This window comes from Corvus moneduloides, chromosome 1, assembly GCF_009650955.1.
Source record: "Corvus moneduloides isolate bCorMon1 chromosome 1, bCorMon1.pri, whole genome shotgun sequence".
Taxonomy (NCBI): domain Eukaryota; kingdom Metazoa; phylum Chordata; class Aves; order Passeriformes; family Corvidae; genus Corvus; species Corvus moneduloides.
This window is the reverse complement of record NC_045476.1, coordinates 42,753,956-42,766,129: the sequence shown is the minus strand read 5'-3', so window position 1 is coordinate 42,766,129 and position 12,174 is coordinate 42,753,956. Positions and strand designations below refer to the sequence as shown.

Below are 12,174 nucleotides of genomic sequence, written 5' to 3'. Positions count from 1 at the left end.
CACACCATTAACAAATCTAAGCAATTAAAATTAAAAAAAAAAAAAGCAAACCCAACCATATCTAGACAACATACAACTTAGCTTCTGAGGAGATTCATATCTATGAGATTTCACTCCATTCCTCCAAAATTCACTCCAAAATCAATTTTGTCTTTGCTACAAGTCCCATGAAGAAAACACAGATCAGCACTGATTGTGGATAACATACTACCAGTGCTGCTAAAGAAGTTGCGTGACCCAGGGGAAACGCAATGTGCTTTCCAATTTCCCAGTGCTGCTGTGAAAATCAAAGACATAGCACATCCACCAGTGTGATTAAGGATGAATGTCCACTGGCCTTCTCCAGACCCTACATATGTGTGCAAATGTACTGCCTGGTCTTTCACGCGTTTCCTTCCACAGGATAAACACAGCATCGAGAAGAATTCCTTATACTACACTGTCATCCCATGTAGCTATGAAGAATATTCTTTTATGTCTCCTTTAAAATAACATTTTTAAAGATTTAGAATCTTAAGTTAGTTTTCTGCAGAAGAGCTACTCTCTAAGGAATTCCAGCACAGCAGGAAAAAAAAGTAGTCCTGAATAAATCAGCAAAAAAGACTGTTTATTATTTCACTGCTGTTAGTCCCATGTGCGTTTCTATGGCACTCGTATGTTGAAAGTACCAGCATATGTGCCTGCAATCTTGAAGCATGCTCTACATTTCAGCAATTACATTTACTGCAATAGGACCCAAGGGAATGAAATGAAGTTGCACTGGGGGAAGTTCAGATTGGACATCAGGAAAAGGTTCCTCACTGGTACTGGCTCCCCAGGCAAGTGATCACAGCACCAAGCCTGTCTGAGTTCAAGGAGTGTCTGGATGATGCTCTTGGTCATATAGTTTAGTTTCAGGAAGTCCTGTGGCAGGGACTTGGATTCAATCCTTATGTGTCCTTTCAAAATGGGATACACTATCACTGATTTCCTTTAATAGATACCTTATCTCTGTAGTAGTTCTTGTAAAACACTGAAATACATATTCAGCATACACCTCCTTCATTGCAGTTAATTAAAGTAAGACACTTTTTATTAGTCTGTTTGTGAGATGAATGCCTATACTACTACAACACATTTGTACATTTATAACAGGACATGGTAGACCTTGATGTCTTTTTTTTTTTTAATAAGTTGTGCAATATTTTTTCTACGGCATCAAATCCTGGGAGCTTGTCATTAGGGCAAAAATTTTGAGATACTTGAAAACATTTATAAAGAAGTTTGTTAGACCTCATGGCTGAAAAAGTAATTTGTAAACATAATTCAAGTACACCCTAAAGGTTTAAAGATTAAACCATTATTTTATTTTGGGAGTGCTGAATCAAGATTTCCAATTCTTTGAGCTGGCAGCTGCAAGACACTTGCAAGCTGAAATACCAATTTAATGAGTAGCCTATAGAAATATTCAGACTACCATTAGAAAATTTTCAAACTTGAATCATACTAAAAACTTTGCAGAGATAAAAAATAACTGAAAAATACTGCTGAGGCACCAGGAACTATAAATTTTTAAAACCTCTTAATACTTATATTAGCGAGGGCAAGGGGTGGGGACAGTTTGTTCGTTTGTTTTCAAAAACCTAACTGCAGTCTCCCAGACTTTAAAATGGTGACTAATGTAAAGACAAGAACAGACTTACTCAATTAAAGTAGTTAATGTTTTTTTGCACTAAGGATTATTTGAGATGACAAACAATAGGACAGCAGGTGAAAAATATAACAAATGCTAGGCTTATAATGACATATTTCTTATATTTTCTTTCTTGTGTCAAAATTTTCCTGCAGGAAAGATACACTATCTTGAGGACAAAGCATCTACCTAGTTTCAAAGACCACTGCATTTTTTCATCCCCTGCTCTTTTGTGCTAGTAAACACATTGGTTTTTGTGCTGTACTCAAATATTTTGCTAAATATATCAGCTTTATCCTTTAAACCCTGTAATGACAGAGTATTGAAATAAAATATACTTCTATGTAACGAACCTTTTGTTCAGGTGTGGGTTTATGTGGGAAAAAAAAGTGAGGAAATTGTGGCCAAAAAAAGCTGCCTAGATTAGCTAATAAATCCCACATACATTTCTTCCAGTCCAAGCATCCACGTATTATAATAAACCACATACTGCACTAAGTTTAAAGTGAATTGCAGTCACGTAAACAGGAAGACAATACATTTGGGTTTAGCACATCATAATTAACTTTTTCTTTTTAAATTGGCTAGACTGACCTGTTAAAGAGAAACTGTAATAACCACTTTCCACTAGAACCTCTTCAATTAGAGTCTACAAGTTAAAAGAACTTAATTTCAGTGAATTATTTTCATTAAAAGTAATAAATGAAAACATATAGGTACATATTCGGCTTACCTGCAACTGCTGATATGTCATCCCTTCTGCCATGCCAGAAGTGCCAAGGATGCCTTAAAGTGAAAGGCAAGTAATGTTATACTATTGAATTTGGGATTTATGCTCCCCTATCAGTTTCTTAGCAATTCCACTACAAACATAATGACAGAGATGCTTCATGATCAGTAACTCCCACTGAGTACAATGACCCCCTGACAAGGTGGGGTCATTTTATGGCATGATATGAACGTTTGATGCACACACATTATGGAAGTATTCTAGCCAATGAAAAATAATTTTAAGACTTTATGTAACAGAACTCAGAAGTGCAACTCTCTTATTTTTTTCCACTTACAGTGGAAATTTACAGTGGAAAGGGCACACAGCCAGCAGCAATTTGTGAGGACAAAAGTATTGTCTGCAGGTTAAGAGATTCAAAAATTAAAGATAATGAGCATCTCAACAAATTGCATTATCGTCTCCAGGAACAAAATAATGCTCATATTTAAACTGATTGTTAGGGACTCATTTCCTACTCAAATATCACCCTTGACACTTAGTATTAATTTTGGTTTTTGCAATAAGCTGTGGAACAGATATGCTATTTTCAACACAAAGGCAATCAAAACGAAAGCTTCTCACTCTACTCTCTGGCACCACAGATTTTAATGTTACTGTATCCTCTAGTCCATGGATTGCAACATAGCTTTTTCTGTATTTAGAAGAATGTAAATGGCACAATGACATTTACGCTCTTCTTTGTGCACATTTCCTTTATGTCCATTGCACAAAAAAGCACATGATAAAAAAGTCTCTGAACCAGGAATTGTAGTTCCCCACCCCAGATGACGCCACAGCTGGTAGGTTTAATTATACATGGTGTTTATGATTCATCTTGCTGAGTATCACTAGTCCAAAGTATAATGCAGTGGTAAGCTGCATTTCTTACCATGAATTAAACAAAACAAAACAAAAAACAACCAACCAAACAAAAACCCCAAACCAAAAAACACCAGACCAGAAAATCAGAATAATCAACGTAACTTTATTGCCTTTAAAGACTGATCTTGGAGTAGCAATTCCTTCTGCTTTGATACCATACACTTTATTAGAAATATATATGCCACTATAGAAGTTTATCATGTTTTGTTTACCTTTTCTATCATCTGGAAGCAACATATTTCCACCTGAAGAAAGATGTACCCCATGCCAATCTGCTGTGAAGATGTTGGGTTCAATCAATTCAGGAGAACCTTGCAGCAGCTAGGAAAAAAAAAAAAAGAGAAAAAGGAAAAGAGATACCTGAAATCTCCAACCTTCCCAATTTCCAAAACTTCAGACTTCTAGGAGGCAGCTTACTCTTTTCTATGTTTCCCAGTGCAATCAAAATCAAAAAGTCAAAAGAAATTTCAGGCCTTTTTAGATTAATGAAAAACTGGTGAACACAATTATGAACATCCTACCTTCTTCTCTCTAGAAACACAGAACATCGCAAGCTGCATTTAGTATAAAGCACTGAATTCTCCAGATGATCTGAATAAAATGTAAAACTATACATTAGTGTGAAGATGAACAGGAAAGTGTATTTCTTGAACCCATGAGAGAAGCAGCTGATGACTCTGGTTTTTAAAATTGTGGCTTCAAGTGAAATTGTTAGCCCATATTCAAGTGATATAATTCCCATTAAAGGGATCCCAGCACTCTTGAAAACTCAAGGTCAGTTCAGCTACTTGATTATATGAGCAATGATACTGACATTAAACTTAAAAACATCTAGTTTTGAAAATATCCACTGGTAACCACTCTGACAGGACTATCCACATGTACAGGAGAGAAATTCCAGTCACGCATTTCTGCAGCATGGTAACACTTCACTCTTATGGAAACAGACGAATTTCTGTTGTTGGAAGACCTTTACCCCACCACTGATCAGTGAAGGAATCTTTTCATCTGTAAATCTAATTAGGTTTTCTACTATAGCATAGTTAAAATCCCATTATTTTAAAATGTTATTTCCAGAAATTGTACAATCTCATAACAACATTTGCTGTAAGAATTCAACCTAATTCTTTCCTCTATTTAGGTTTCTCTCACTACCTCCAAATGATATCCATGTCACCCAGTACATTTACAGTGTTGTTTTTGGTAAATTATGTAACATTTATAGTTATCAATTCTCCATCCTTCTAACTGCACTTTTTGTTGTCACTTTCTATTAATAGAATATGACTATTTCCTTTAAGGTACAATGCCCAGAATTGCATTCAATATTTCAAACATTTTCAATTTACTACCATTTACTTTTTAAATAGAGTATTTCTTCCCTTTTCTGCAGGTTTAAATCTAATAGTTTTGAAGCTAACACAGTTTTACTGTTGATAGCATTTACAAAAAACTTCCTTTATTTCTGAACACCAGAAAATTAGGTTAATTTTATAAAAAATACTTGATTTTTCTTATCGTATTTTTGGGTATCCTTTTCTGAGAACATCAACTCAATACACAATGAGCAGGTATTTCTTAGATTTAGTGTTATGGCTGAAATACAGGAATTGTTTAATGTAAATCCCAAGTTGGTTTATAGGATAGCACGAAACTGATAGCTCAGAAAGAAGCATCTTTAACTACCTTTCTAATGTACTACCAATGTGCCACCTTCCAGGAAGTTTTAGAATCTCAGGTTTATTATTACAGAAGCAAAGGGAGGATCCAGCATTTGGGGTCATCTGTTTTGTAGCAAACAATGACATAGAAGCTTCCATAATTCAGTGGAAGTAGGTGATAATCAAATTAACTCACAGAGGAGAATTATGTGTATGATAATAAGTCACCACAGTCATCAAATTCTAGGTACAATAATATATCTAAAAACTGCTTTATCATCAATTAATAAATGAAATATCTTAGCTTCAGTTTCCCACACTACACAGATGCCAAGGAAGTACACTTATATTTTTGTGCTACTAATATCAATACATGATTGAATAGAAAGAGAGACAAACTTGGCCACAAGTAGTAAATGGTATACCACACATTTTTGATTTCTGATTTCAGATTACAAGGATTGCTCTGCTGACTGAGAGGGATTTCTTGAATCTCTCAATGATTCTCCTTTTCAAGTTGCATTGCAAAGCTGGAGGAAGCTACATGAAACAAAGAAACATGTTTCCATCATTCAGTTACGGAGGCCATAAAAATGACCCATTCAGAAGTGCCATTATTGAAAAATGTAGCTACACTGCAAAAGGAAACATTGATATCTAGTAGCATGGTGAAAAACAACAGTGCAAGACTTGATTTAGTGGCATCTTATAATAATGCTCCTTCGTTTGCCCACTTTCTTAGGCTTGGCTTATCATACAACTCAGTTCCTCTAGCCTTGAAGGTAAACATCATTCTAAGCCCACCACTAGTAACACCAGGTTTGCCTCCCTGATCAAAGTGCTAGTATTTGAGACATTTTTCTACAGATGAAGCACACAGAACATTAGACTAGATTTCATGTTGGCTATAAAGAGTCACTCCATCTGAAATGAATGGAATATCAAGAAGCTTAGCCCATCATTCAACGTGCATAGAATGGTTTCAACAGGCTCTTTTAAGGTACTTATGGGTCTTAATACAATTCAGAGCATCCCTTTTGCTCGAAGCTTCCTGAGGGAGGCAATTTACCTTTTACTTGTCTATAAAGCTTAACTGATTCAGTATACTTTCTCCTCCTTCATCTTTTTGGTTGAAAAAGAACACATTTTTCATCTATATTACAAAAAACAAACAAAAAACCAACCAAGCAAAAAACAACACCAAAAACCCAAACAAAACACCCACAAATCCTACTCTATTGTCCTTAAAGTCTTCAATAGAGAGTCCAAAGAACGTGTTTTCCTTTAAAATAATTTTTATGCTCCAACAGTAAATGTACAGTTTCAGCTGTTGGTCACTGCAATGACAACAACCCAGTCTGACAACCATTCTATGGTATGTTACTAGCCTTTTGAAGTTATCTTCTATGCTGATTTTGTATAGTTGCTTATACCTGCAGACACTGTTTGAAAAGCTGTGATTTTCTACCATATAGGATACTCTTTACAATCACTTCATTGATGTAAATTTATAAAGTTACACTCCACTAAATACAGGAAGTTTTTGACTACTTAGGGAGGGGCTGACCACTAATTATTCATATTCATACACCGACATAGCACATATTGTAAAGACATTTATCCCTCCGGAACAAATTACTGCTCTTAGACAGCTATAAATCCAGAATGGTTTTTATTGGCCTCACAGGAGTCCCGATTTGCTCTGACAAACCAGGGATCAAAGTCACATGCTAAGCACAAAAGACTTCACCAGACAGCTGGTGGCATACAGATTTTTTTGTTACAGACAGATACAACTCTTTTTTCATGCAGAAAAGGCCTTACACATCTGCTTTAAGCCAGAAGTTGAATGTTCCTTAGCCTATAAGCAAGTAAAAAAAACGATGCTTTATGAAAGGCCGACCACATATTCTGTGGATAACATACCACTGCAATCAACTGTGTGCAGTCAATGTACCATGGAGATACTGGGATATTCTGAAGGAGAAGTGGTAAAGAACAAGTCCAGTGCTTGAGAAACTTGGAGTTGCCTCAGGCACTAGTGTTCAATTTTAGATTTTGTTTTAATGAAATCAGTTGTCAGATCAGTTAAAAAAAAAAAAAAAAAAGCCAAGGATTTACATAATGCTTTTTAAAAAGCTTTCTCTTACATTGTTTTCCAGAGATCACTCTGATTCTTGTTCCCATGGAAACGGAAGGCTGCTGGCAGCCAAGAACTAACAGGCAAAAACTCTCCCTTGCAAACTTCAGTTTAGAACTGTCAGCTGGAATATGTAACAGAGTTTAAAAAAACAGCTATGTATTATAAAAAACACTCGACCTCAGATTTGTAAGAACATAAACAAGTGCAAAAGAGGCATATGGAAACAGTAAACAAGTACAGGTATGGATTCTGGTTTCTCTGAAACCAGAGAAAAGCTGTTGCTACTGCTTCAGTGGTCAATTCTGAGCCAGTTTTTGAGTTGCTGTTAGTTCTTAGTTCTTGAGCATCCACATTACAATAACTCGTATTAATTAGTAGGCCACTTGAGAAAACTTTCTTGAACAGCAAGGATAGGCTCACTAATGAGCAGCTTGGACATACTCCTAACATACCATGTAAGAGCTGAACTGCCTTATTTCTGGTGATAGGAGAAGGATATGATTTCCATTATTTTAAATAATGTTTGTTTCCTTTGTCTCTGATAATTTAATTCTTGTATTACCTGTTTTGATAAGCTTGACAATTAAAAAAAAAAAAAAAACCAAAGCAAAAGAGAGACATGTAAAGCACACTCAAGTTCAGTTATGTTATTCTGTTCTAAATGAAACCAAACAAATTTGGCTGATCAATCTCAAAAGCCCTGAGGTGATAAACATCACATCCCAAATGTAAATACTTCATTTTGGAAAATGAAAATACGTTTATTTAATAATAGCAAATATTGCAAATAGCTGCATGGTAGCCATCTTTCTGCAGAATAAAGAATTTCCTATCACATTTTTAGGTGAGAGTTCAAGGTAGATTTTGTATCAGCTCAGCTCCATTTTTGCTTTGGAATCAGCATGAAATAATTTCAACTCTCTCTCACTATGGAGCAGTTGAACTTAATTTTAAAACAAGTCTTAAATTTGAAAAATATCTGACATTTCAAAACAGTGAACATATTCAGGATTTCATCTATTGCACTAAAACTCCCAAGAAAATATGACTATGAAATTATATTTTAATTATCAATACAAAGTTATTTAGAAAATATTACTACAGAGGAAAGCATTTTATGTACTCTCCATGTCAGTATATGATATTGTCACCTTAAGCAGTCATATTGCTGGTATGACAGAGTGTTGTAAAAATACTTTACTGTACAATCAATTTTTCTGAGGTGAGCCACAGATTTTTTTTTCATATGACTCAATTATTGCCATCCTCCACATACTAATATTCAAAGTTAGTCTTTATTTAAATGATATATTTTTAAAGCATCCTGCCATCTGCAAAAATGTCAAGTTCTGTTGTTTTTAAAGAACAGTAACTAAATTAGCAGCACTTTGCAGCAACATCATTTTGACAAAAGCAGATTACTAAAAAGTACAGAATGTCAGAAGCAACAGTAATGCATGCTTGAGTGAGGAAGATAATTTTGTGCAGCTGAATAAGAATCTGATGAACAGGGTCACTGATCTGACGCACCTTCCTTTGTGATGCAGCAATTCCTGCCAATGCTGTAGATGACAAGAATAAAATCAGGAGGGCAGCTCTTTTTGTTGCCTTAGTATATTAATAACATACAATGCTTAAAACCTGTAGATGTAAATACCAAGTTGAAATGCCTGATTTATTTTCCCAGTAATGCTGGGAACAAGAAAAGGATAATCTAAAACGCTAAAAATTTAGACAATGTAAGTGATAATGTGTTTCAAAAGAAAATCCCTTTCTCTGAATCACTAAATTACTCTATGAGAAAAGCAGTATTATGTACCTTAACAATTGTTAAAATTTTGTCACATTTATTCAAAAGGATAAATATACGATCAACAGAAATTTCTTAACTGATTTTTTCTTTTTACATAGACTAACACAAATTTGTTTTTTATATATTTTGATGTTATGAAATTTATTGTCATTCTACCCTAAGAATTATAATAACATGTCTGGTATGGGCCATTTCTATGAGGTAAATCCATTCTTGTTTAGGATTTTTAATCTTGTGTATTAAAGTCATACATATTGTCAGGCCCAGAGATTAAATAAAAGCTTATCACCAGACTTCCACTATAAATCACTAAAGAACATTAGTTCACAAAATTATCTTTCCAAGCTGAGTATTAGACCTGGAAGATAAGCAAAGACCCTTGGCCCAAGTATTGAACTTCAGCCAGAAGCCCTGTACCTCTCTTAAATATAATTATCTCAAGCTACACTTCAGAGGCTAATTTAGATCTATATTCTAACATTTACTCTCACAGAAGCACCCTGAGGATCGTTAAGTCTTATGTACAAATTTACAACCACAGAAACTTTTGGGTTTTTTTTTTTTTCCAAAGTGATCTTGTGTCAAGATTAAAACTTCTACTGAGAGGGTGATGAAATCCAAATAGCAACATTAACTAGTTCACAACAGAATTATTACCACTCTTTTGCTGATGGATTTCTGTGCTGGCTACTTTAACAAGAAAAAAGATATTCACAAGTTGTACTGTCTAAAGACCATCCAGATCTGAACAGTGCTCTCACAGAAATAGAGTGATACAGAAAACATCCTTCTCTACCACAGGGAGACACATTTCTAGTAGGATCAGGAAGATAACATCATTGCTGTTGCTGGGGTTTTTTGTTGCACTGCCTTTTGGCGGATGCCTTGAGAAAGTCAAGTGAAATTCAGTTTGACATGTTTTCCCTAAGTCTTCTCTTAACAATCAGTTAGAGGAGAAGTAGCTTTGCATTTCCTTTGAGTCACTTAAAGAAGAATTGGTAAGTTGGTTCTTCTGCTCAAGGTGACAACTGTTTCAATACTTCTATATTTGAGGCCCCGAAAAATAGTGTGGTCTTGCCATTATAAGCTAGAAGTCTTCAGGTTTTGTTAGGACACTCATAAAACCTTTACTTATTTGAAATCTTACCTTTTTCACTGCTCTCTGTTCTGTGGTATTTGTCTCCTCTTTTCCTGTCAATAGCTTGTATTACAAACCGAAAGTAAATAAATCAGGGCCTTTTCTTTTGTAGGTCTTCAGATTTTTTTTTTCTCTGAATATAAATATGTTTAGAATGATAACAGCAAGGACATAATTTGGATTTCCCTGTTATTCAGCTTAGAGAGTTTTTTCTCTTTTCTAGTATGACAGCAACAATGTGACTTAAAAGTCTAGGAGGACCAGATTTAACATCTACTTGTAGTGTCTGTGTGCTTCAAAGACTTTAGGAATTCCCATGAAGTCCACACATTCCAGACCACTCCAAGTTCCATGTTTGGGGTTTTTTTTTAAATAAAGAAGTACAGCATTATGTGGAGGATGAGGGCACACATGTGTGAATAGGCTGCTGAAGACAACCAAAGCTTTTTAGAGTTTTATCCAAAAGGAAAACATCACTGACAAAAGATAATGCATTTACTCAAATTACTCACAGAATTGAAAATATCAACAAAGGCTGAAGTATTTGCCTGTAGATTGTTATAACTCTCAGACATTATGGTTGGATAGTGAGTTTAAACCGTGTTGTTATTATGATGGCACTCTTCAGTAAACATCACCGAAACTACAGAAAGCTGACATCAAATTTGGATTCGTACTGCATAATTAAAATTCTTAATACAACGTTTATATTAAAAGCTGTAAAATAGAACTTAGTACAGACAATAAGCACCTTTTTTGTGAAGATCAATAGCTCAACTGATCAAAATAATTTTATTTCAAATATTATTTTATTCAGACAATATGCATTCTGAAACCACAGCTTAGCAGCTTACAGTATGTGAAGCTTCTCAATAATAAAGAAAAGTACTTCAAACGGAAAACTTGTTTCATCAATCATGATGTATAAATACATGATAATTTACAAGGGCTCCATGAAATATTCATTTCACAGGAGAAATTTCAATTGCATTCAGCAGAAGTTTAGCCAGGATAATGACCATTAACATGAGATCTTACTGGTTTACTATCAGAATTCATATTTTTAAGAAGTACCTTAATGGTATTTCAGATAACATATTTGTATGTAAAATGTAATTACCTCTTTTTCTAACATTTAAAGTACAACTATTAGATAAAAACATGCAAAGAGCTATTCCTATGAGATTGCCACCTCATCACAAACACTCTATTTTCTTAGTGCAGAACCTGCGGGTGAATGAAAGTACTCTCAAAAGCAGATCAATAGGCATTAAAGATGAAGAAATAAAGAGGAAACACTCTATATGCAACAGGAGAATAATGTGATAATGTTCAAAAACTTGGAAATTGTTTGGTTTAATTTAAGTTAAAGTTTGAATTTCTTGCAAGCACAAAATTACCTGGTCACAGTCTTGATCCAGAACCAACATAATCTCTATCACTACAAAAAAAAAAAAAGAAAAAAGTTTTAATTATGTTTGGCATCAACGACTGTAGAGAAAATATCAGTATTCCCTGACTCCTTCTCATGTTTCCTCTAAAGGAAATCTGTCCAAATTCACCAGTTTACAACTGTGCATTTGTAAGTCACATAAAGGCTGATTTACTCTGCATGTCCAAAATAGGATGACTTCTACTAAATAAAAGTTTCTTTCCCTGCTCAGTACTAGTAAAGTGGGGAAAAAATTGGTTTTTTATCACCAGGATAGCAATATCTCAATGTCAGAAATACAGCTCTACATGTTTCAATGCTAGATCCTTCTCTAAACTCCAGACAAATACTTTCCCAGCCTACAGACTTCACTAGCTGAGATAAGCAATAACAAATGGGTACAGACACTGGGGAATTGAAAGAACTAACATAATGTCCTGATGGATGGCAGCCACGATAGCCCAATATGGAAAGAATTTGTATCTATTTTTGTGGCAGTAGGGAAAGCTACAGTTTCAAGGAGTAGTTACAAAGACAAGGAAATAGTTTCACTAATGATTATGTGAGGGGCAGTGTATAGTATAGTATAGTAGCGAATTTCTACAAAGAGAAAGAAAACGTGCTTTCTTCAATGCTCAAGCATGAGGAGGTTGCCGTTACT

At 34.8% G+C, this 12,174-nt stretch overlaps 1 protein-coding gene across 1 annotated transcript in view; it reads right to left on the bottom strand.

Moving 5' to 3' along the window:
- Nucleotides 1-3,565: 3,565 nt before the first annotated feature.
- The window catches only part of NEK10 (NIMA related kinase 10), a 74,617-nt gene continuing 66,008 nt past the window's right edge, over nt 3,566-12,174 (bottom strand). Inside the window, 1 exon segment of the mRNA XM_032107757.1 lies at nt 3,566-3,647. Coding sequence (XP_031963648.1) covers nt 3,628-3,647 — 20 coding nt within the window. The 3' untranslated portion in view covers nt 3,566-3,627.